Source organism: Pyrgilauda ruficollis, unplaced genomic scaffold (assembly GCF_017590135.1).
Source record: "Pyrgilauda ruficollis isolate IOZ18807 unplaced genomic scaffold, ASM1759013v1 scaffold17, whole genome shotgun sequence".
Classification (NCBI taxonomy): domain Eukaryota; kingdom Metazoa; phylum Chordata; class Aves; order Passeriformes; family Passeridae; genus Pyrgilauda; species Pyrgilauda ruficollis.
Window position 1 is genome coordinate 9,036,727 of NW_024515875.1, and position 25,099 is coordinate 9,061,825.

Sequence of the window (25,099 nt, forward strand, 5' to 3'; positions counted from 1 at the left end):
TCCCAGAGATCCCAGCTGCTAATGCCAACAGGAGGCAGTGGGGAAACTTCCACACCAATGGTGAGCACTCCCATGCCAGAGAGCCTGTCATAATCCCTCTCTGGCATAGCTAAGAAAGCTCTTTTCATCTTTTTTTCTCCATTTTTTAAAATATTTTTTTAACCAGGCAGCTGAATCATAGTCAAGATCAATTTATTTCCTAAGCAGTGGCAAGCTGAGGGGGTAACAGAGGCAGACTGAGCCATGGCAGGTGGTTGTGGCACAAGACCCTCAAGGCTTCCTTGCCTTCCTGCCTCTTGTCCAAGGCTCACCAAGCAGGCATGGAGAGAGATCTCATCCCAGCTCTGACGTGACCCTTCCCCTAAAGAGCCACCCAGCAAGGAAAGGGCTCAAAACTTAACACAAGATTGGAGGTGTGACCTCACCAGTGCTGAATAGAGGGGGGATGATCACTGCCCTGGTCCTGCTGGGCACACTATTCATGACACAAACAGTACTCTTGGCCTTCTTAGTAGGTGCATCCACAGGCTATGCAGTTTTCAGGTGGCTGCTGGTCACCGCACAGAAAAGCAACGACCTCAAATTCCAGCAGTGAGTTTCCAAACAAACCCTGGGTTCAAAGTCCTCTGGAGGGTTTTTCTGCATTCACTAGTGGATTTAAAGTTAATTTTTATATCAGCCGCTTCCAGGTTTGTTCATGGTTGATCTTTTCCTTTGACTGCGCTGCAGTATTTCCCAGCCCCAGAGCAAAGTGTTATTCTAAACGCATTTGGGGGTGGGGAGAGGTTTTGACCCATATTTAATAGGGTCCCTAGAGCGTGCTTGTCTCCCCGCCTTGTCCCGGCGTGGCGATGCCGTGGGATGTACTTGGTGCTTGCGGCACACCCGGCGTGGCAGCAGCAGCACCTGCTGCGAGCGCTGCAGAACTGCAGGCGGCTGCAGGCGACGGCGACAGAGATCCCGAGTCCCACTGCAGGGAGCCTCCCGGCTCCCGGGTTTGCCCTGCACACGCAGGGGACCCTCCCAGGCAGTGCATTTCTCCCACGCCAGAGCCGTAAGTGCTCAGACAAAACTGAAAGAGAACGGTTTCTATTAGCAAAAAAAAGTGACCAAAAGAAAAAAAAAAAAAAAAAAGATTACACTCTGTCTGGGGAGACAGCAGTGCTAACATGCTTTGTTCAAAACCAGGTCTGGGATTCCTCTGACACCTGCTTTTTTAAGCAAGCCTTCCTCCAGAAGGTTTATATTGCACTGGGCATCAGGTCTCAGCATCCTGAATGTCTGCAGAGGCAATGATAAGCTCAAATGCCATGATAAATATCCCAAAAAGGCACACACACTGGATTTACTGTTCTTGGTGTTTCTAAGATAAAAATTAAACAGAGCATATTAATTTAAACAAAACTTATTCCAGATTATATAATCCATACAAAGACAGACAGAAGGGCACAAGACCCAGAAATCAAGGTAAAAAAAGAAACCCCTTTCCAGATCCTCCATTGCAATGGCTAGCTTGTCTTTCCCTTCAGCTCTGACCTGAGTCTCACCTACAGTGATGCACCTGAAGAATACAAAATGCAAAGATACCTCAACAGACATCACCTTTGGACTCCATTTTCTCGTTCAGATGCCCATCAAAACCCAGAAGTTTGCTGTGCACCCCTCATTCCAAAGTCCTTGCTTTGCCTGGAAGCAGCACACCCCAGGCGAGTGGCAGCCTGCATCTGCTTCTGTCCATCTCCCATGCTCGGCTGGGGGTGATGCCAGTGGGATGCTCTGCTTGGGCAGCCTTAGGGGAAGGAGTCCTCTGTCAGTCCATATGGAGAGGTGTGCAAGAAGCCAGGGGTGCTTCTGAGGCAGGATGCTGCTCCCTGCCAGAGCGAGTCACGCAGGTCTCACAGGGAAAGCTCTCTGAGGAGATGAAGTTTGGGCTCTCACAGACCCCCAGTCCTGGTTTCTCCACTGCTGGCACCAGGATGGACAGAACTGCTGGCTTCCTGTGGGACACAGGCAGCTGCCCAGAGCAGCCAGGACAAGGCCACCGCCACCTCCCTGAGTGCTGCCAACCCCCTCTCAGCCAAACTCAGACTGCAATCACGGCTGACCAGCCTGGGGCTGACACTGCAAATCAGAACGGGGCAAATCCCCAAATTCCAGAACAAGGCACATTCCCCAGAGGGATGTGTGGCTTTAGCATTGCAGAAAACACGCAGTGTTTTGGGGGTGGGAGGGCGCTTGCCTTTGGGGCAGGGGTGCTCCAGTCACACAAAAGTGGGTTTCAGATCCTCTTTGAAATTCACCACAGGCTGGGGCCCACCGTGGTGCTCTGTCTGGTGATCCTCACAGTCACTGGGCTCTGTGTCCGTGTCCGTGCTGCTGCTGTCCAGGGAGCCACGTGGGTTCTGGAAGCAAACCTCGCAGCAGGGTCGGTGGCAGCCATGAAACATCTCCTCAGAGCTGCTGCTGCTGCTGGAGTCAGAGTCTGGGTAATAGTACAGCGAGCGCAGGGAGGGCTCAGCGGGGCCCCTCGGCGTGCCCTGCCGCCGCCGCCGCTCCTGCGGGATGCACGGTGAAGCACCCTGGGACTCGGGCCATCCCAGCCACCCCTCTGGCTGGAGGCTGGCCTCCCTCGGGATGGCTGCAGGGGATGGTACTGGGCAGTGAAGGAGCCCTCTGCCAGCCACGTCCCCTCCCATTCCCAGGGAGTTTTGTGCTGACTCCCCACGGCCCCAGCTGCCCACCTCCTTCACCCTGCAGCTGGCACGAGGGGATACGTGTCCAGGGAAGCACGTGGAGGCAGGGGGCAAGGGGATCCTCCGTTGATGCCTTGCCAGGTAGGGGCTGAGGGGTGTGTGGATGCCTGGGTAGCCCTCCTGGCCCACCCGTGTTTCTCCCTGCTCGCCTGAGGTGCCCCGGTTGCCAAGTGGGGGTCCTGCAGATAAGGCTGGGCTGTAGTTTTTGCCATCCAGGCTTAACTCTTGCAAGATTTCCCACAGCTTCTCGCTGTTTACATAGCTGACTTTGGGGGACGACTCCCAGGCTACACCAGCTGAGTTGTCCTGGCCTGGCAGCTGCTCTGGAGGCTGCCCCTGCACTGCAGGTGTGCCACACTCCTGGACATCTTTCAGGCCACGTTCAATGCTGTCCCCTGCATTAAAAAGCAGCACCTGAGTGCAAACAGGCTCCTGGTTTGCATGTTTCTGGAGGGCCTGAGCATTGCTGCCAGGAGGTGATGTACCCAACAAACAGGGGGGCTGCCACCCATCCCTCTCTGGATCTGGGGGGCAGCAGTCTCCTGGTGCATCCCCAGGCTGCCCTGAGCTCCAGGTGCAGGGAGCTGCTGGCAGCACACGGGGGTCGCAGCCGCTCTCCGCAGACATCAGCCTCATCAGCTTCTCCTTGGCGCTGCTCACTTGCTCCTGCAGGCTTTCGATCACGGCGTTTTTCTGTGTCAAACAAATAAGCCTGTCAAGTGTGGGGCGGGCAAAGAGGAGGAAAATGCTGCCAGTTTGGAAGCAGGCACTGCCAGAAAACAAATCACCCCTCTCTGCATGGCAAGAGCCACAGCAGCAGCATGTGTGACCTCAGCCTCCCCTGCAGCCCCCCAGACGTGTGTGGGAAGGGGCTCACTGGGCAGGCAGCTCTTCAGGCTGGGGTGTTCCTGCCCGTGCAGTGCAGGTGACAGAGCAGGAGGCTGGGGGCTTTTCTGAGACAGAGCATCTCCCCTCTAAATTAACCATGTTTGACAAGGCTGTGGGAACCAGGCTCTCTTGCACTCCGTCCCTACAGAATTTTTTTAAGCCCTCCAAATTATGCCTAAATTGTGGTGCTTTGAGTGTGACAAAACAAAGCAGCTCTTCCCCTCAGGAAGGAAGAGGCTGGTGAGGGATCACCAGTGTGGACAGGGGTGTAAAAAAGGGCTTCCCACCCTGCAAAGCCTTCAGCCCACAAAAGGGAAGGGGATAAGCTGGAGGAGGGGGGCCAGCAGAGCCCCGTACCTCGGTGAGCAGCCGCTTCATAGAGTTTTTCTCCCCTATGAGCTGGTAGAGCTGCTCCTCGCTGTACACTGAGCGGCAGCTCCTGCTCGGGCTGGTGAAATATTTTGCCATGTGGCTCATCGTCTGGCTTTCTTCTTCAAAGGCTTTCCACTGCTTGAGCTGGGGAGTAGAAGAGGGTGTTATCCACAGAGCCCCAGCTGACACAGCGGGAGGCAGGCACAGCTCAAGCGCGAAGGAGACAAAGGGATGGAGAGGGGGAGACAAAGGCAGGGTGTGACGGGGGAGCAGAGACAGCCAGCCAGAGATGGCTGGGCGAGGGGCTGCAGTGTCACTTGGAGCCTCCCACCCATCTGAGCCCTACCCTGTTCCTGGCTCCAGCTTTTAATGCAGGAGAGGGTCAGTGCCTGGCTGCACTGAGACTGCTGAGCACGCTGTAAAAGCCCCCTCCCTCTTCTCCCCACTCCCTGACTCCATGACAAAGACAGTGTCATGCATGCCCCCTTATCCCTGAATCACTGGTGACAAGCTGAAAACCAGCAATGTTTAGTATCTATTTTCTCATCTGGTGTCTGCCTGGAAGCCTTGTGCAGCCCAGCTCCATCTGTTTATCGATCTCAGATGAGCTATAGAAAAGCAAACCCATTAGGAAAAACAAGGTAATGAATTAAAAGATCCAAGTTAAATAAAATGTTCAAGGGCCCCAGGCTCCCAAAGAAAAGTGGTACAGGCAGAGCGAAAGTACAGCTCATCAGCTTCTGTACCCTCAGTCCAAAAGACCAGGTGCTCCAGCAGGCCTGGAGCTCACCAGAGGAGGTTTGGATCCTTGCTCCCAAAGGCTGCTCATCTAAGGGCTTGGGGCTCTGCAGTTACACTGCCTCAACTGAGGCAGGAGGGGACCTCTGGAAATCATCCCAAGTGCCCTGCTGAAGCAATGTCAGAGGGAGCAGCCTGCTCACGACTGTGTCCAACTGGGCCTTGAGTATCTCCCAAGGATGGAGACTTCACAACCTCTCTGGGCATTCTGCTCCAGTGCTTTACAACTTTTACAGAAAAAACTCCAGCCTTTTCCTCATGTTTAAATAGAATTTCCTGTGTTTCAGTTTGTGTCCATTGTCCCCTGTCCTGTCAGTGGATACTACTGAGAAGAGCCTTGCTCCCCCTTCCCTATTCCACCCCCATCGATATTTATATACATTGCTGAGATCCCCTGAGCCCTCCCTTGCACAGATGTGCTTTCCTCAGCTTCACCTCTTCCTCCCTTTCTCACCTCATGTCCTTGAGCCCAAACATCCCTCCAAACATTCAACTAAGTAAATAACTGTTTCCTTTCCCTCTAACAATGGGAGCATTATTCCCACTAATGTGGTGGCCAGGCACACCAGGCTGCTCCTGGAGGACACAGGAAGCAGAAGTGCCTCACCTCACCACAAAAGGCTTCCTTTAAACACCTCCTCCTCCTCCTCCTCCTCCTCCTCCCCCTCACTTGTGGCAAAGCCCAGCTTCCTTCTCCAAAAGTGCAGAGGAGGACAGCCTCCCCTGGGGACCACCAGCAGCAAAGAAGTCTCTCAGAGTGGCTGGGCCATCTGGATGGTCTGTGCCCGGCTCCATCCCTGCCAGCGGCAGAAGCTCCTGGTGCAAGTGGGCATGTGAGGTATGAGGGAAGGACAACTGCACAAAGGACACATCCCACCATCCACATGGAGCAGGAGGAGGAGGCCAGCAGCTGCCTCGCCTCATGTGTGCTGCCTGTGTGGCTGTCACCTGTGGCATGTCCCCGCAGGAGTGTTTCTGAGCAGCAGTGCTGCACTCCTTGGAGACTTTCCAGGACATAAAGGGGACAAGGAACAAGAAAGCTGGAGACAGACATTTTACAAGGACACAGTGATAGGACAAAGGAGAATGCCTTTAAACTGAAAAGAGGGTAGGTTTAGATTAGATATAAGGAAGAAATTCTTCACTATGATAGTGGTGAGACCCTGGATCAGGCTTGCCCAGGGAGTTGTGGATAGCCCAATCCCTGGAAACGTTTAAGGTCAGGCTGAAGGGCACTTCAAGCAGCCTGGTGTAGTGAAAGCTTCCCTGCCCACAGCAGGGGTGTTGGAACTAGATGAACTTTAGGTCCAAAACAATACAAACAGTTCTGTGATTCTTTGAGACTCAGGGAACTTGCTTGTGGAAGCAGAACCACCAGGGTGGGGTGGGGTGGGGCTTGGAGAATGAGCTGTGCAGGTGAGTCCAAACATTTGGGGGAAAAAAGCAGGAAAGTGAGTGCGTTGATGCCCACGGCTGCTGTTGTTAAACTCCGAAAATGTGCCCATTTCCAGCCAAGTGACAGGACAGAGGTGGCAGCATACCTGTGGGACAAAGATGAAGCAGTTGATTGTGGTTGTACACACAAAGATGCCTCCAGAGGTAAAACCAAACAGCAAATTGTGCCAAGTACGGAAGAAGCGGTGAACTAAGCAGATGGTACCAGCAGCCAGGAAAACGAGGTTGACCCCGACGATGAGTGTCAAGGACTGGTTCACTGGTGAGGAGCTGACATTGTCGGTCAGACCGGCCAAGTAGGTCCCATATAGCAGGAGGATACTCTGGAAACAGAAAAAAGAGGTTTCCAGAGTGTGGAAAATTACAGCCTGATGGTGTCAACCCCCATGTATGTCGCACCAAGCCCGGTGAGCTCAGATCACACTCAGCGCAATCCTAATTAATGCTCTTTGATCTATAATGCAGACCTGGAGCGTGCGGTGGTGACGCTGCGGCAAACGCCCAGCACGCTGCTGCAGGCCAGAGTGGGGCTGGGGACACAGGGCAGCAGTGAGGGCACTGGTGGGCACGGGGGGTCCCAACCAAAGGGCATGAAGAGCCAGGGGTCAGAAGTCAGCAGGTGCTGCCACAGAGCAGGGGGTGACTGGCAAAAATTGTGAAAACCACCCCTTGGGCAGCCTGGAGCAGGAGAAGCAAAGGCAGACAGACAGGAAGCAGGGGTCCCTGCAGGATGCAGCAGTGGGTGCCATCAAGGAGCAACAGCATACTTCTCAAGGAGCAGGAAAGATATCCAGAAGGAATTCAAAGAAGAAGGCAAGGAGACATGGAGGTTTAGACTGGAGGGAAGAGGATGTACTTGGTGCCTCTTTAAATAGCAATAATGCAGGAAACTACCAGGTGCAATTCTTTTCCCTTCCCTTAGCTGTTTCCTGACTCCAGCAGCAGGGAAGGGCACTACAGAAGTGCTCTGTACACAGAGGCTCTCCCTCCCCATGCGTAGAGCAGCTGTTTCAGAGCAGGCTGTCTCACCACCCTCCTCCTCAAGGGTCTCATGCATGCATTTTGCCAGTGTGCTCAGGATAAAACTACCCAGCAGGATAAGCCTCTCCTTCCCTAGGTGACTCTAGCAGGAAACACCAAGTAGTTTTTGCCTGCTTTCATAGAACTGAGCATGGTCTGCCTTCAGGATCATTTGGAAATACCATCTAACAAAGTCCCAGCTCCTGCAAGGACATGGAATACAGGGAGTGTGACCTACATTATTCCTGTGCTACCCAGTAAGTGTCAGCCTTTTACTAAGCGTCATTGTTATTTGAACATCAAGAAGTGCTTTGCGACATGAGATGCAGATGTTTTTTAGACCCTGCTGAACCCCTCTGTGCTGTGGCTGGTTGATGACTCTGATGGCCACTGCCAGGGTTAAGGTCTGGAGGGACACAAGCAAGGGAGGTTCATGTCCAGATCTCTGGTGAGACTCCCAACTTCAAAGCAGCATGAAGTCTCAGGGTGGGGTTGTAAGAGTGAAACCTGCCTTGCTGGGAACTGGGTTGGTGCCTGACCCTGCTTTGTAGAACCTGCACTGGACCATAACCGTGTCCACCATGGGGCACCTCCAAACAGCCCAAAGGCAAGGCAACCCCTAATCCCTGAGCAGGAAAAAACCAGCATCAAAGTCCCATTTAAATTCATACAGTCTATCTGGGACACAGACAACAGCGCTGCCGTCTCCTAAACTAGGACTCTCAGTGGCCTGTTTGTTTGTTTGTTTTAAACTTGAGCAGAGGACCTTGCTCCTAATTCCAGGCATGTCCTTGGCAAGTCATTTCTGTTCATTGCTCTGTGCCAGTAAAACCAGGATAATACACTGAGTGTCTTCCCAAAGGGCTGAGCATATTAATGCTGTGGATGCTAAGAAGTGCTATGTATGCAGAGATAAAGCCTACACTCATGTAAGGGTAAATCCAGACCAACTCCAGAGAAATCACCAAGGAAGTACTCCATGACCCCCAGTAAGCAGGAAGGAACAGGGCCAGATTCAGCACAACATTAAAAAGATTACCTGGAACTGATTATGGGGATGTTCTTTTTCCAAAAGGATTTTGTAAGGGCTGTAGGCAGAGGCATTACCTCTCTAAACCCTAACACAAACTGCAGACAAAATCAGAGGTAGAGACACAGCACTGAAAGCCCAGGTAATGCCTACATTCCCTAACACCAGAGGACTTTTAAGGATTTTGAAATTAAGTGTAGAAGGACTTGGCTGTGTTGTAAGGTCCCTTTCTGCTCTTTTTCCTATGATTCTGGGTAGATGGTCAGTGAGTATTACACTACAGTGAATCACAAAGAAAGTGCCGGTGCTGCACGCAGAGATTAAGCCATTTCCAAAAAAAGGCTGTGATCTCACAAGCTTCATCAACATCAGCTTTCTGAAATGTGTCCAGCCTCTGCCATACCAGAGACACATGAGACCACAGATAATTACAGTGATAATTATACCAACATAGTTACATCAGTATAACTAACACTTCTGGAAGAAGACTGGACACGTGCAGAGATTCACCAGTGAAAGTGCACCTCAGAGGTATAATTAACCCGATAAGCATCCTGCAAAGGTGGGGACCAAGCACTTGTCATCAGCACCTCCTTGGTTTGAAGTCACAGGACACAGGGATTGAGCCACCTTGGCAGTGGCCATTCACTGCAGTCTTTAGGGAAGGAGAGTGACATAAAGAACAGCAAGATGTGAGTTCCAAGAAGTGAGATGAAGCTCAGGGAGTTGCCCGGGAGAGATCTAGAGAGACTGTAAGTGCACAGTGTACATAAAGGAGATGGTGAAGCAAGGAGACAGCAGCTAGGAGGACTTTCACCCTTCCCAAGATGGGAAGGGCTGGAAATAGGAAGGCTTATGAGGTGAACAGGAGTAGCTGGGATCTGCAATGGGCATGTAGCTTGGGAGGGCAGCAAAATGACAAATGCTGCCAAACAGTTTAGACTGAAAGACAGGGAGGAGGTGAGATACAATGCAAGAAGCAGTCAAGAGGTTACATACCTTAAACCCTAAAATGAGAACGAGCCAAAGATCGGAATAGAGCGATGCACAGGACTGCACCCGGCTCACGGAACACGTCATGCCTTTCTCTGTTGCCTACAAGGCAAGGCAAAGGCAGAAATGAAGGCTGCAGCCTGGCACAGACCAATGGGAAGAAGCATCTAAGCTGGTCTCCTCTGTAAATTTCTGAAAGGAGAGGCCAGGCTGGTGCTACCAGGGGCAGAGTACTAAAGCAAGAAGATGTTGGCCTTCTGCTGCCTACAGGGCTGGTTAAACATTTCTCTAAAGCAGATGCCATGGAGCCCTCCTGTGTCATGCAGGTGATCTGCACAGACCTGGAAATTTTGCAGTGGACTCTCGCCTCTGTAATAGACCAGACATAAACCAAATCTAGAGTGCCCAGAAAGGGCACTGCCTCGTTTTCTGTCTCTATTTTCTTTCTGTTGTTTCTCAAAGACCACCTCCAAATGCCTGGCCACCCACTAACTCTGTCCACAGAGCTCAGATAGGACACAGCAAAACCCCACAGTGCCCCTCCTCATCCTTTTACCCGCAGTGAGACGCTGAGGCTTCGGAAGCACTGGACTGGGTCAGAGAACACCCAGGTCAAGAGCAAGACAGTGTCTGCCAGCACCAACGCTGCCACCATTGCCAGCAACTGCAGGTCTTTGATAATCTGCAAACATGCAAGAAGTAAAAGTTACTATGGGGAAGGAATGGACACCAATCACCTCCATCCCCCTTGGGTCCCTTTCTCTTGTTTCTTTCAAGTGACACATCTATCCTACTACTTCGCCCAGAGAGGTGTCCAGCACCTACATTTGAGTTGGCCACAAGATCTCTGTCTTCAATTCCCAAATTCTTGGAGACCTAATCAGGCTTGAGACCAGGTATAAACCCTGCCTGATGGTGTGGACAGCAGGTACATGCTATGACAGAAAACAGTCCTTCCAAAGCAAGACTATCATTCCTTATGACCATATCACCAGCAGAGACAAAAAGGGCAGAGAAGAACACCTGGTAGGAGCATTATTTTGCAAGTTTAACACAGATCCCAGTGTGAAACAGGAGTCCTTGCTGATACCCAGTTCCCCTGCAAACCCTCTTATCCCATCTTTCATCTGGGACCTAATTTTTTCACTGCTGCAAAGTAACCACTGAAACTTGTAAGTGCACTTTTTTGTGCACAAATTTTCCAATTCCCTCCCAGTTTCTGAATCCCCATCCTTAAGTGCTGCAGAGGAGAGCCCAGCACTCTCTTCCTGCCTTCAAGAGCAGAACACATCCATCTGGAGATGGCCCTAGATCAGATGCTTTTGAGAACACCTGGTTTATTTTCATCCCACAAAAACAGCTAATTGTTTTTGTGGGATGAAAATAGACCTGAACACAAACATTGGTGTGTAGCGTAATGAAGGGATGTGGCCAATATAAAGTGAGAACATTGCTTGGTGATGGGGCTGGGACTCCACTGGGGAAGAGGCAGCCTGGCAGGGCACACACTTGCCGGTAGAGCGGAAAAGCTCCTGCCTCATTGTGCAGGAATAAATGAAGGGCCCACACCCAGCCAGGTGTGAAACCAGACCTGTGATTGTGGCATCTATCCCTGTCATGTGCCAGTTTCATTTGCTATCCCACACTGGTTTGGGACTTGCTGGTGTTTGCCCTCCATGGGAAGTCTGTCCTCCCCCGTTCCCGCCTCAGGAGCTGGGTACTCACCACCCGCTTGTCGGGCACCCGCTGGGTGAACACCTTGTAGAGCCGCCAGCTCTTCCCCAGGACAGGACCGAACACCAGGGAGGTCCCCACGCACAGCAGGCACAGCCTCACCTGCCAGAGGCCAGAGCGAGGGGGCTGAAAGGGGCTCACAGGGACACCACACAGCCTCCCAGCCTGGGGTGCAGTGAGGATGGCTGGGGACATGTCTGCCCTCCTCTGACTTCTGGAGGGTGATACCAGATACTAGAAAGCTGACTACAAGGTGAAATAAATTCAAAGGCAAGTACTCCTCTGTAGGCATGCCTGCTGCCTACCTTTTTCTACCTACCTAGAGACTCTCACTGGAAGGGCGGGCAGGGAGAGACAGGCAGCTTGTGAGCAGCAGGGACACAGGAAGTCACAGCACCCATAAATCACTTGCTGGCACCTCCGTTAATTATCCTCAGCCCAGTGGCTGAGCAGGATGCAGGGATGCAGGGTGTGCACCGTCCCACTCTCCCACACAGGTGCATGCCCAGTCCTCAGTAGTTGGCAGGGTAGTTGTCTCAGGCCAGGACATGAGGGTTCATCACACAAGTGAGCCTTTTGATGAAAATCTGCTCTGCAGCCAAAAATCTCACCCACAGCCTCACAGCACCTGTGCTGTGTCAGGCAGTGGTGGCTGTGTGGAGGATCCCATCTCCCTTTGTGCTCCCCTCTGTCTGCTGCACTTCTACCAGCCCAGCAGCTTGCCTGCCTGCAGACCTGTCCCCTGGGGACCTGCCTCGAATCCCTCCTCGGTGCAGATGTGGTTTGCAAAACAGCAAAGGCCATTCAGACAGAAAGTGTCTGGCTGCCTTTTGCATGTGTGAAAGCCACAGCCCAGCTGAGCAACGTGGTGGCGACAGGCTGTGGCTGGGACAGAGCTTGTACAGGCGACAGCTGGCTGGGAGAGAGCACGTACAAACAGGCCTGTACATGCGTCAAGGTGCCCATCCCAGCAAAACCCCCGCTCACCTGAATTAGCTTTTCCATTGAGTCTCCAGATGGCAGGCTTTGCTCCTGAATCCCAAAGAGGTAAGCACTTGTGTAAGTCAAGCCACTGCCCAGCAGGGTCACAATGTTGAGATTGGGGCTGGACATCTTCACAATCCTCCAGGAAACAAAGCAGGGGATTTGGTGACAGTTACTGAGCATCATGACCTGGCAGCACAGGGGTGAGGTCCCCTTATAGGGATGATGACGGTCACAAGGAATGCTGACACATTGTCCACCCCCAGCCTGTGCTGTTCACCACTGTTCCAAAAGCTCAGCCATTACTCCATGGTCCCATCCTCTTCCCTTTCTTGCTGAAGTGCTTCACAATCCTTCAAGCATTCAATTAGCCCTATGCCAAGACTTCTGCTGCAGAGGGTCAGAGGTGGAAAACCACCCAGCACAGCCCAGGGTGACAGTCCCCAGCAGTAAGTTTTAGGTGCAAGAGCTACATGTGCCTCCAGGAACAGGCCCTTCCCACTGCTCCTTCCTCTGAGGAGATATCTCCACACTCAGCACAGGAAGCTGCCAGCAATGTTCAGGTTACAGTCTCCCCTCTGTAATTTCACCTCATCACTCATAATCCTGTAACTGTATTCAGGGAGGGGAGAATCAACCCACTGATCTCTTATGACCTGTCACCCTTCCTCAGCAAGCCTATTGAGTGAAAGCTGTACCTCCTGCCACCCTTCCCAATAGCTCTGCCCCTTCGACCTGCTGCCAAGTCATTACTTTTCTCTCCCCTTGAGTTCCTTCCTGGCTTGCTGTCTTGAAGTCACAAAGCCTGGGGTTCAACTTGTCTCTCTCCCTCCCTGCCTTCCTTACCATGTCTCAGCCCTTGGAGAAAGATATTCAGCAGCTCATGCTCTCAGCCGCAGCTGAGAAAGGTCTCCTCCACGCTCCCAGGTTCAGGAGGCAGACCAGTATTTATTTTCCGCAGAGCAAATAAATAATGCACATTCATTACAGCACGTTCCGAGAACATAAATTCAAGTGGCCACTGAACTCAACACCACTCAGTAAATGAAGTGCTTCAGACTGGGATGCAGTTGGGATGCAGGTCATGCAGCTGCTGCAGCGCAGCAGGCACGGGGCTCTCCACACAAGCCCTTATGGGCAGGACCCTCCCGACTGCACCGTGGTTGTCAGCAGCATTAAATTAAATTAAAGCATAGAATCATTAATGCTGGAAAAGACCTCCAAGATCATCAAGTGCAGCCTTTGACCAAACACCACCAGGAGAACTAAACCACAGCACTAATGGCCACATCCAGTTTTGAACACTTCCAGAGATGGTTATTCCACCACTTCCCTGGGCAGCCTGTTTCAATGCTTGACAACCTTTTTGGAGAAAAAATTATTGCTGGTGCCCAACCTGAACCTCCCCTGATGCACTTCCTGAGGCCATTTCCTTTTATCCTGTCTACAGCTCCCTGCCTTGGGGAATAAAGGAGCAGTCCAAACAGGACTGTCTCCACCAGTGATCAAAACTCTGTGTGATGGAAGAAGCTGCCACATCCCTGGCATTACCCTTGCTTTCCCTGTGCTGCTCCTTCAGGCTTACACCCTCCTGACCCTTAGCTGGTCATCAGCTCAGAGCTTGGTCCTGAAAGAGCCTAACTCCCCTACTCCAGCTCAGGGGAAATCTCCCAGGAGAAGAGGGATGCCCTTACCTGTTTTTCCTGAAGCGAATAGTGAAGATGAAAAAGAAGAGTGCTAGCAGGACTCCTCCAGTCAGGAATGTCCACACAACTCCCAGGAGACCAGCAGAGAAGGATGGGGAGCTCTTCATACTGCGGTCAAACGATGTCTGCAGGAAACAAAAGGGATAAGGAAGAAGAGGATATTGCTGGGGCTCTTAGCAATGAAGGTCCCTACTCCAGCATGATCCCTCCCCACAGTTATCCTGCTCAGCCAGGAACCACAGTTCCCAGTAAGAATACGCTCTGGCACCAGACCAAGTCCTGCAGGTAGGGCCACTGAGATGTGTGTGGGCAGGACATGTGCTCTGTCACTTGCTGAATGTTCAGGAGGACACAGCAGTCCGAGAGCCCTCTTTTTATGGCCAACTAGCCAAATCCATAATGAAGCTGTACAAGTGATTCATAAATCTCAGGCAGCCCTGCCTCTGAGACACGGGAACATGGACACTGGTCCCTCACTGTCCTCTGGAAAGAAATCTTCGGAGAAAGGCCCTGTGGTGCCCCAGTCAGTGTCATGCTTCTTTAGATGCTTCTTGGCTCCCTTACCCCTCTCTGCAGCAGACAACTGCTCAGCTGGTGGACGTGACTGGGAGCCAGCTGCAGAGCTGCCAGTCAGTGCAGGAGCACAGCAAAGGGAGTGTGACAGCGTTTCAGAGGTGGTGACACACTGAGCTGGAATCCACCCGTCTCCCAGCCGGATGGAAACTAACTTGGTCCCAGGCAGGCATCAGCTGAGAACTGGCTTTTGAGGGACACTCCCAAAGCGGGTATGATGGAGGCACCTCTCTCCTTACACACAAACCACCTTATAGGTTTAAATCTCCATTTAAAATAATCTCTGCTATCTCCTTATTAACATAAAACAGATAAAATGATCCCACGTGAAACAAGAAACCCACTTCCGCTGCTGATCTAAAACGCTCCGGCATTTTTAACAGGGTGTGCATGTGTGGGTTACCAACTTTTTTTCCTTTCAAAAAAGCATCACTTTAATAAAAGTGCTGGCACATCCCCTTTAATGGGGGTGGGAGAAGAATGGGGGTTGAGCTGGGATCACACACCTCCTCACTAACTTCTCTGGTGCTGAGTCCTTTCTCAGGTATTCCTGCATCCAATTTCTTTTGCAGAAGACTACTTTTCCTGACAGTTGACACTGCCCCAAACTCCCAATTTTTACTTCAAGGTCTGAGCTGTTTCTGCTTCCAACTTTGCTAGAAATAAATCTTCAGGCAGAAGAAAGGCATTTGTTTAGAGCCAATGCCTCATTCCCCTCTTCCCCAGCCAGGCTTCATCTCCTCTGGGCAAGCAAGAACAACGCACAGCTTGCAGAATTAAAGCCACCACATAATTCTTGACACACAAACGTGTCACTGCCACACGAGCACAGCTGATCTTCAGGCTCCTGGCAGCTCACATGCTGGTGCCCCGCTGGTCACAGGGCAACTGGGAAAGGCAAACCCCTGCCTGGGAGAGACATCCAGCTGAGAGCTGCTGCTGCTGCTGGGATACAGCTGCGTGCACTTCTCAGCCTCGCTTTGCAGCAGTGTGGAGGGATCCCTGGGGGGATCCTCATCTCCCTCCTGAAAACTGCTTCCTACCTCCTTTTCCCTCTTGCTATTCCCTGGGGAGTCTTTTGCCTCTCTGGGAAATGAAGACCACACCAGATGATGAAGATGGTCAGCTAGGTCAGTCCCCCACTTACACCAGGACTCTCTGTGTAAAAACCCCATCATTCAGCACAGATCAGGCCCATCGTCCCCCCTGCCTGGAGCTGACAGGGCTGGTACAAGGCTGTAATGCCATTCTGTTTCTGTGTCCTGCCTGCGTGAGCCCAAGGGTAACACCTGGCTTTTGCCACTGAGGTGAGCAGGGCAAACTCAGCATTCTGGGGCTTCAGCACTTCACTCTCAGATGCACCCACCAACAAAATCACCTCTGGATGCTGTCAGAAGTATTACTGCACCCTATTCCCAGCAATCACCCGGGATCAGAAACACCCCTATGATCTCCACTTTTTCTCTCCCACACACCCTCCCACCTGACTGCTGTTTCCCTGGATGTTGATGCTACTTGAAGTTGATGGAGCGCTTTGCTGGCTGCTGAGTGGAGTAAATCCTGGTCCTGGCAGGGGGAATATTAATTGTAAGCCGGCTGCCGGAGCCAGAGGAGCCAAGCAGCTTACAGTCTTTTAATTAAAGGCCCATGGTCGTGCAGGACGTGATGGAGAGCCGAGTGGGCCAAGCCTTGGCGCTCCATCCTGCAGCCCCACGTGGTGCCAGCTGCAACTGAGCGCATCCCAGTGTCATTTCTACCGCCTTGCTGGTGGAGGGGGGAAGGTACCATTTATTACAGAGGATGACTTTTAATTAAACCCTACTCTACTCATATTTGAAAAGCACTTTGAAGTTATAGAGGACAGGAAAGGTCAAGGGGAGATGGGGCCATTGCAGGCCAATCCTGAGCAGCTGGCTGACACATGGGAGGGCTGCTTGACATGACTTGGCTGTTGTGGATGCTTTCCCCCGTTCTGGATAACTGCTGAGTGTCACCTAGACTGGCTGTGTCTTGTCTATCAATCAGGTGACAGTGTGCTGCCTTCAGCTGGACTGGAATTGCTTGGCAGCTGCAACCCCCTCTTCATCCCTCCCCCAAATCTATTTCTGCAGAGCAAACCTCATGCCCCAGAGCACTCCCCTGCACCCACACATCCCACTGCATCCATACATACCACTGTCACAGTGCACAGCTCCTGCAGGGCCCGCTGCTGCTGCTCCTGGCTGCCAAAACTGGAGCTGCCATCGCAGAGCTCAGAGCAGTTGAATCCCGGCTCCATAGCACATCCTCAGTCGTCATCCAGCTGTACCTTTGCCCTGCTGGAAGGATGAGCATTGGCTTTCTTCAGAGAGAAGAAACTTTTGGCACACACCACACCCCCCTGTCAGCAGGGAAGGGTCTGTGGACAGCCTGGAGCTGAGCTTACCCAAACTGATGTGATGCACATCCAGAGCCAGGAGAGGGAGTGCCCCCTGCCAGTGTCCCTGGGGTGTCCTCTGCAGCAAGGAGAGTCAGCTCGGGACCTGAGCTCCCACAGAGCACGGTGGCATCCCCAGCACTGCTACACCACCCTGCAAAACAACACCTGTGGATGGTCACAGTGGCTCCCAGCCCCTATATCCCAGCTGGGAGCTGAAATGAGGTGCTGTGCTGGTCCAAGAAGGAGCATGGCACCCTGGCACTCTGAACCCGCTGCATCATTCCTTTGCCAATGCATTTCCCTTCACTGGAGCAATTTCAGGGTCATTTTGCAAGTACCCTCCTTGCGCTGGCAGTGACTGCTGGTTTCATGAAACATCCCTTTCTTCCAGCAGAGAACCAGCGAGTGAAAACAACAACAAACAGCAACAAGTGTTGCCATCGCTTACCAAGACCTACACCCAGGCCTGGGTAAGCAGAGGGGAAGGTGCTTGAACGCAGAGTTTTGGCTGACTCGGCCCGAGATGGAGCCTGGCTACCTGAAGAGCTGGCTGTTTATTAAGGAGATGTAGAAGCCTGACAGGTATTGTCCCTGCCTGCTCCTGCTCCCTTTGCACTACCTTTGCCTCTGCTTCCCCTTTCATTTCTCTTTTTGGTGTGGATTTTAATAGGCCTCATTACCATTTTAGACATGAGGTCATACTTATCCTCAAGCATCCTTACTCAATTACCATTGTCACCAGGTTTAATTAGCTTCCAGTGCACGACCATAAGCAAGTCTTCCGTCGTTAGCAGCTGGGGAGGAGGCGCAACAGCTTGCTCCCTATTTGCTCCTAACAACAGGTGGGAGGAAAAAATTATCCCTATCGTACTCCTCGGTGCTGCTCCCTGGCTGAGCATCCCCTGACCTAGCCAGTGCTCCAACCTTCCCTGTCGCTGCTCCTGACACTTTGATGCCCTCTCCTTCCAAGTCCTTTCTTTGGAAGAACTCCTGTCATTATGTGAGCAAAGAAAGAGTAAATTAAAAAGAAGCATGGTCACCAGGACCTGGTCTGAAACTTGATGCTCGTCACAGGGCATAATCGGGATTCAAATGCCAGAAAAGCTACAGGTGGTGTTCTCAGCTCGAGTGTAAACTGATTTTTCAGCTTTAGAGTAGTTGCTTACAAGTCCCAGCCCAAGCACATCAAGCTAAGTGGGCTACTTGTCCAAAATTAGCAGACCCACCTCTGAAGCAATAACCCCAGCTCTCCTGCTGGCAGAAGCCATCAGGTACTGCAGGTCTGGGTCCTGTCCTGCCCCTGCCAGAACTTCCCCCAGCACGAGATCAGCTCGCTGTGTCCTACAAACACAGGACTACACATCAGCCAGACTGAAGATTTTACACACATGGTGTGTAAAGACGTGTTTCTCAAGAGTGCTGAAGCCACCCAGCTCCATCAAGCCTCCTTCTCTCTAGCTTGTAGCAAACTGTGGCAGTGTTTCCCCTCTGCAGCAGGCTCATCCTCTGGGAATTTTCATGCCCTCCATAGCTCAGGCTGAGTGACTGCACAAGAGCCCTGGCTCCAGAAGATATCCAGCTGCTGCAGTGAATGCCAGGATTGCTACCATGCTGGAAGTGCAGTGGAGAGGAAGAGATAGGCTCCAGCTGAACAATTCAGAGACCAATGGACAGTGTGGAGAGACTGGGTGGGGATGGGGGTAGGAGACGGGCACTGAACCTCTGATGCTGAGAAGACCTGAAGGTGAGCACTGCCCAGCCTCCAAGGGGCTCAGCTCCTCCCCATGCCCCCGGTGGGTTTAAAGACAAAAACCCCTATAACTCCTTGTAACCTTCTGCCATGTCAGAGGGGGAGCACACCTGGCCGGTGGACCACTACCAAGGCTGGCATGAGGCCAGCAGGCACAGCCTTCCTGTGGCTGTCAAATGGAGGTGTTACCACAGGGAGCACCAGCTGAGCCCTCATCCACCCAGGAGGCCATCCCCTTGGAGGAGGGCAGAAGCTCCTTGGGGTCTCCCCAGCCCCCAGCCCTGCATCCTGCAAACGGCTCCCACACAAAATTGTTAACAAGCTGAGGCTAATTAGCGTTCATTAGTATGCAACAAAGCTAGCACCAGTGCAGTCATTGCTGAAAGGCAACAGGCATTTCCAGCCCAGCTCCTGCCTCTTGTGAGAGCTGGCAGGAACGCTTCTCCGTAGCCTGGAGAGGATCCAAGGGGGACCAGCACTTTGCAGGGTCACTGACCTTCAGGGTGAGGCTGGGCAATGATTGTCAGGACAGACAACAACACAGGTAAAACCCTACATCCTTAAAATGAAAGGGTCTGTTGAGAACAGAGATTTGTGGGATTTGGTTTTTTGGGGGTGTTTTTAAGACTGAAAATGCCAACCAATTCTGACAGAGCACTTCCAGAGCAGAATCTCAGAATGGCTTGGGTTGGAAAGGACCCGAGAGCTCTGCTTGCCTTGCTCTGCCCGTGCTGCCCTCGGTGTCTGTGGCCTTGCACCTGCCAGCTGTCTGGGACATGGTGGACAGTATCTGGCCACAGAGGAGCACTGGCTTGCATGCAGACATGATCCAAAAAGCCAAAAGTCAATAGGAAACAAGTGACTGGACCACATGGAAAATATTAGCATCATCATCTTCTCAGATAAAAGGGAAGCACTGACTGCTGGAAACAATATTTGGATAAAAGCAATTTGTGGTCACCTCAATAGGTGATCTCCAGGCTTGGAAAACCTGTTTCCTTAGATCTGTCGAGACCCAGGAATACTCAACATAAAATCATTTAGGTTGGAAAAGAGCTCTTAGATCATCAAGTCCAACAATTAACCCAGCACTGCCAACCCCTCACTAAACCATGTCCTTAAGCATGACATCTACGTGTTTGTTGAACACTTCAAGGGACAGATACAGAATCATAGAATCACTAAGGTTGGAAAACACCTCAAAAATCACCGAGTCCAATATCTAACAATGCTGAGTAACCGTAGACTAATGCATAAATAGCCCTCAAAATAGATGCAGTTGATGTCATCTAAATGCACATCTTGACTCTCTCAAAGTTTCTTCTTCCCTTTCAAAACATTTCTTTGGGAAAAAAAAAAAAACCTTTAAAGAAGATGAAAAATTGGTGCAGCATGTATAGACCCAGAGCGGGCAGAATGAAATTTCACCCCAACAGGTTCATTTTGATGTAGTGTTGAAAGAGAGGCTTCTTCCCAAGGGTGACATCGCTGCTCGGTGAATCAAAAGCTGCAAAACTGAAGATGTCAAATCACAGACAACAGAACAATCGCATTCAGAAATGTGCCAGTCTTCATGAGCTCTGCAATCCTGTCTGGTCACACCAGCCCTGGCAGAGAAATGGTACATGCACACCTCTGCAAGGAGCACATCTGGAGAAACATCCACTGAGAAGAACTTTTGGAAAGGCAGTTGTGTGGCCAGAGGCAGAGAAGAATAACTGGGGAGAAGGAGCAATGTGCAAAGGGCAGAGCCACTCCTGCTGCCTCGGGAGGGGAGCAGGAGACCTCGGCTCACCCATGATGGGTCTGTGCTGCTACTGCCAGTCCTGGTGGGAGATGGAGCTCTGCTGGTGCGGAGCAGCCTCGGCTGACAGGACACCGGGCTGCAGGCTGACAGTGGGAAATCAGCTGGATAACTGTTCGGTAACGTGAACACTGCGGGATGGGGTTTTGCAATTCAAAATCTGGAGCTTCCGAGTCAGGCTCCTGCTTTTTCCTTCTGCTCTTCTTGTCCAACAAGATCCCTTCTAGTCTGGCCTGAGAAACCTGCAATATTGCCATCCCCAAGGCGATCAAAAAAAGTCACAAGCCAGACTTACTGCAACACCCCCCGCAATGAAGCTACTTAAAAACTGTGAGTTAAAACACACAGCATATCTGAAGATTATTTTTAATTTATATTTAAAACTTTAGCACCTACATTTTCATGCTTTTCCCTGCAAACACAAAAGGAAAAAGAAAGAAAACCAAGAAATCCATCACATCATCCTAAAATGTGGGTTACAAAGGCTCAATCCCCAGGAACACTGGGGGGCTACAAAGTTGTCACCCTTCTTCTCAGGGTCTGTCCTGTGCTCATGCTTCATTCTGCTCCTGTTCCTGGGATTTCCAGAGCCACTTCCAGGCCCCTCAGATATCCTCATACCTCACAGATGGACAGCAAGCTCAGAGAGAATAACCACCAGGAGCTGCAGGACCCTCTGCACACAAAGGAGGGACATGCAGGACAAGGTGCTTCTGACTCTGCGTGCATGGGGAGCTCACTGCGTGACTGAAACCTGAAATTTTGTGTTGACTGAAGCTAGGTGAGATTTTCAAGCTTCCTATCATTTTGGAAAGCATGTCCCAATATCATGAAGGCAATAACTTCTGAATGTTGATCTTACTGCTTGTCTGTCCACTGTAGCTCCCTCAGCTTGGGAGGATGGCACGAGGCTGGCACATTTAGCTCTACCTCTGGACTTTTCAACTTTAAAAGCAGAGGATGAATACCCACCTGGCTTTTTTCAGTTCTGTGGTTTACATTTTGAATTAAAGGAACCTCCATGCACAAAAGAAAACCCCAAAAAACCACATTACTTCTTTTTTGAACCACCACACAGTGCTGCAAGGGGCTGACTCACACTTCTCCCACTAAGGAGCTGATAAGGCTTTTAACTCTCTAACCATAATTGCTATACAATGACAGGCATGAGAGAAACAGAGACAGAATAGATTGGAGATGCTGTAAGGAAGGAAAATTAGGAGGGAATACCGAGAAGCATAGGGAGCATGCCACAGATGAGGCCAGTAAGACCAGAGCTGATGGGGAGGTAAACCAAATCCTTGGAGCTACTAAGGAGTGACTTTGTGCCACTCGGCGATCTGAGCCCTCCGTGGTGTCCAGCTGCAGCAGCTGCTGAGCAGCAAGTGGATGAAACGGGCAGAAACCTCCAGGTTTCTGCCTCCTCAATGTGCCTGGGAGTCCAGGGGTCGGGACCCCACTGCCCCTCGTGCTGAGCTCACCCCTGCTTGGCCAGGTGGCCTGGCAGGCTCCTCACACAGAGCCATGCGACAGCAGGAACAGCCAGAAAAGTCCTTCCAGCCGAATTTTAGTGACACCACGGTACCCCCAGGTGGAAGCTCACCTTCCTGCAGCCAGTGAGAGAGGCAGTGGGATCTCTGCTGCGGGACAGCAGCCTCACCACTTGGGGCCGAGGAGGGCACAGCTGCCTCCCCCAGAAATGGGCAGGGGGCATTCCCCAAGCACCGCTCTGAGAAGGAGCAGCGCTGCTCCCGTGCCCAAGCCTCTGCCCACAGCTGGGGCCGCAGCAGCTGTGCTGCATGGACAGGAGGACACGCAGAGGCTTTTCACCACTCTGGGAAAAATCCTGGGTTTTCTTCACTCCGTAACAACTTCATCAATCATTTCATTTATTAGTGGGAGACCACACTTATAGGTGTTGTTCTGCCTCCATGGGACAACCTCCCTGCTCATTCCCAAGCCCTGAGTCAGGAAGGTCTCCATCCCAAGTGCTGGGCATCTGGCAGATGACCTGGAAGTGGGATGGCAGGGGCTACCTGTCCAGAAACACACAGCCAATTTCATGCTGCACCGCACCTTCACCGCAAAGAGGCAGAAGTGGCCAGGGCTGGCTACAGGGCCAAACTGCGTGGCCACCATGCCCCATACCCCCAGAAACGCAGCTCCTGCCTGCCACACTGCCAGGCACAGCCAGCGAGAAGCAATGTTGGATGGAGGTGTGCAAATATCTCCAAGCATCTGCTTCACAATTTGCCCTGGTAGTTGCTGCAGGCAAACCATGAGCCCCCCCCATCTGCCAGGCTGGTCAGTCCTGAATCCCTGCCATGGATCACACCCATATCCCTGCCCCAGAGAGGCTGGCACCTCGTCACAGGACAAGGAGGCTGCAGGACTCCACTGTGGCTGTGTGACACTCACACTTTTCCACCAGGATGCCGATTCGAGGCGCTGTGACTGGGGCAGCATCACCAGGTCTCAGGGCTCTGTGCCCACTCCTGGTGCCTCTGTTGCCTTTATACCTGCTTCTATCCATCCACCTGCCTCAGAAAGCTGCCTTTTCCCAGGCCATTCCCATCAATTGCTGCCACCTTCTCCTTTGGGCATGTGCCCCAATATGCTGCTCTGAGGCACAGCTCAGCCCCAAGCACTACTGCTGGAGGCTCCAACATCCCTTCCTTCCATCAGCTCCCTCTGCCTTCGGGGTGTTAGCACCAGCCTGACAAACGGGAACACGCTAAGCAGCCTTACAGGAAGGTGTAGCCTGCAATTTTTTTCTGTCTTAACTGTACCACCTTTAGAGAGCCACCATGAATAAGAGGTAAAAAAGCCTGATGATTTAGAATTTTGATTTACAAGGGAGATCTACCTTGTGGTTGAGGTGTGTATGACTTAATTAAAAGCAGAAGCTCACTCCCACTGAAGCTGTTTGCTGCCGAGCTATCAAATGCAGAGGAGGAAGAGACCTCAGAAGGAGTATTTCCATAAAGCTATGTTTCACATTAAGCATATGCCTTCAAGAGCTCTCTCTTTCCAAAGCTGCAGCTGCTACTTCATGCAATCAGACACCATCCCCTCACAGCACTCGCAGCACCAGCACACCTGTGTTTTCACAAACAGGGCTAGGATGGCCAGGCTGCAAAGCCACACAGCCCCAAGCATGGGGACAGCTTCTAGCCCTAACAAGGTCAGCATGTTTTTTCTCTATTTTACTTTTTTTCTTTGAAATCTGGCAGGATTTCGGAAATCAAGTGACACGTTTAGTCGTTAAAGAGGCAAGAAAACAGAGCACTACAGCTCTTTCACCTTACCCCTGATGACCAAGCAGCAGGGAATTATTTTCCCCTAGGAGACAGATTTGACTTAAGGCTCTGAAAGCCAGAGATGTCCACGGCTCCTCTGGCTCCCCTCCCGGGTACCACAGGCTGCCAAACTGCACCCAGTGCTGCCCTGCTCGGGCTTCTGGTCTCCTTGCTGGGCAAAACAAGCCCCCCACCAAGGGGCAGGGCCACATCAAGGTTTCCACGAGGTCTGCCAGCCTGGCTCCCTGCAGACAGCAGTGAGGCTTGCTCAGGGGTGGAGAGGGGCAGCTCCAAAACCGGAGGCACAACCAAACTGTGGAAAGTGCTACTTGTAAACTGTGGCAGGACAGAACTGAGAGCACAGTGAGAGCGGAGCGCGCAGTGCCCCAGCAGCAGGTGGGTGAGGGGATGTGGCAGCTCCGCCAAGGCTGCATTAGAAATGCCAGCTGCAACTCAACACTGGCAGCTCCAGGTTACCCAGGATCTGGTTCCCTTGGCCTCCTCCCTGCCCCTCTGAGGATGAAGAGCACCTGTGGGGCAGTGGAAAATCCAGCTCTGGGTCCATGAGCCACCCTTCCCAGAGAGGTGACCAAGTCCCTGGGAGCTGTGTCATGCTCAACTCTGGCAGCCAAGGAGAAGCAAACAAGCTGGGTCCTGGAGTGTTCCCTGGGGAGGTCTCACCCCTAAGCAGCACTGTGAATCCAGGGCACACGGGTCCCTCTCTCTCCCTCTCCACCCAGCAGGATGCTGCACTGTGGAGTTGGTCGCAACTTTTCTTTCCCCTATTTTGAACTCCAAAAGGCACACGGCTCGCCCAGGTAATAGCAGTGTGGTTAGCACAAACTGACCTAGCGCTGCAACTTCACATCTTGCATCCTGCAAGGCAGCCCTTTCCCATCGCCAGGTGCTGGCAGGTTCCCGCTCCCACAGGCGCCTCCCGAGGGCTGCTTGGAACCTTTGGGACGGTATTTTCTGGAGAGCTACAAAACACCGGCCCCAGCCCGCCCCGTTTCGAGCTCAGGAGTGCGCTCCGGGCACAGCCAAGCCGGCGAAGGGCGAACGAGGAGCTCTGCATGGCCCCGGAGCACGGCTCGGTGCCGCAGGCCGGCAGCGCTCGGGGGGCCGGCGCTCCCCGCGGCCTGCCCGCGCCGGGGTCCGGCCGCTGCACCCCGCGGGCGGCGGGCAAAGGGGCACGGCCAGCGAAACCACCAAAGCGAACAGAGCCAGGGCAGGAAAGCAGCTCGGGAGGTAACCTGGGCGCCCTCGTCTCATCCATCCCGCTCGCAGCCCCAGCCACGGCTGCCGGCCCCTGTCTCCCCACACCGCGCCCGGCGGAGCCCCGACCCACCTGCGGGGACGGCACCCGTACCGAGGGTGCCAGCCTGCGGAAACCTGCGGATACCTGCGGGAGCCTGGCAGGAGCGGCGCGCCCGGGCCGGGAGCAGCCCCGCAGCCGCCGCGGGACGCGGAGCTCGGCGCCGGCGGCCGCCCCTCAGAGCCCCGGCTCCGCCCGGCCCGGCC

At 52.6% G+C, this 25,099-nt stretch overlaps 1 protein-coding gene across 3 annotated transcripts in view; it reads right to left on the reverse strand.

The window, feature by feature from the left end:
• Positions 1–1,214: 1,214 nt before the first annotated feature.
• The window catches only part of GPR156 (G protein-coupled receptor 156), a 37,196-nt gene continuing 13,311 nt past the window's right edge, over positions 1,215–25,099 (reverse strand). The window contains exons 1-11 of one of the 3 annotated variants that reach the window (XM_041463790.1): positions 24,927–25,055; positions 16,732–16,876; positions 16,480–16,624; positions 13,722–13,858; positions 12,031–12,166; positions 11,035–11,145; positions 9,866–9,991; positions 9,316–9,411; positions 6,353–6,589; positions 3,999–4,157; positions 1,215–3,446 (exon numbers count right to left, since the gene is read on the reverse strand). In XM_041463790.1, coding sequence (XP_041319724.1) covers positions 2,262–3,446; positions 3,999–4,157; positions 6,353–6,589; positions 9,316–9,411; positions 9,866–9,991; positions 11,035–11,145; positions 12,031–12,166; positions 13,722–13,858; positions 16,480–16,584 — 2,292 coding nt within the window. In that variant the 5' untranslated portion in view covers positions 16,585–16,624; positions 16,732–16,876; positions 24,927–25,055 and the 3' untranslated portion in view covers positions 1,215–2,261. Of the gene's footprint in view, positions 3,447–3,998; positions 4,158–6,352; positions 6,590–9,315; positions 9,412–9,865; positions 9,992–11,034; positions 11,146–12,030; positions 12,217–13,721; positions 13,859–16,479; positions 16,625–16,731; positions 16,877–24,926; positions 25,056–25,099 lie in introns of those variants that run through there. The other 2 variants (XM_041463789.1, XM_041463791.1) reach the window with 2 other exon arrangements.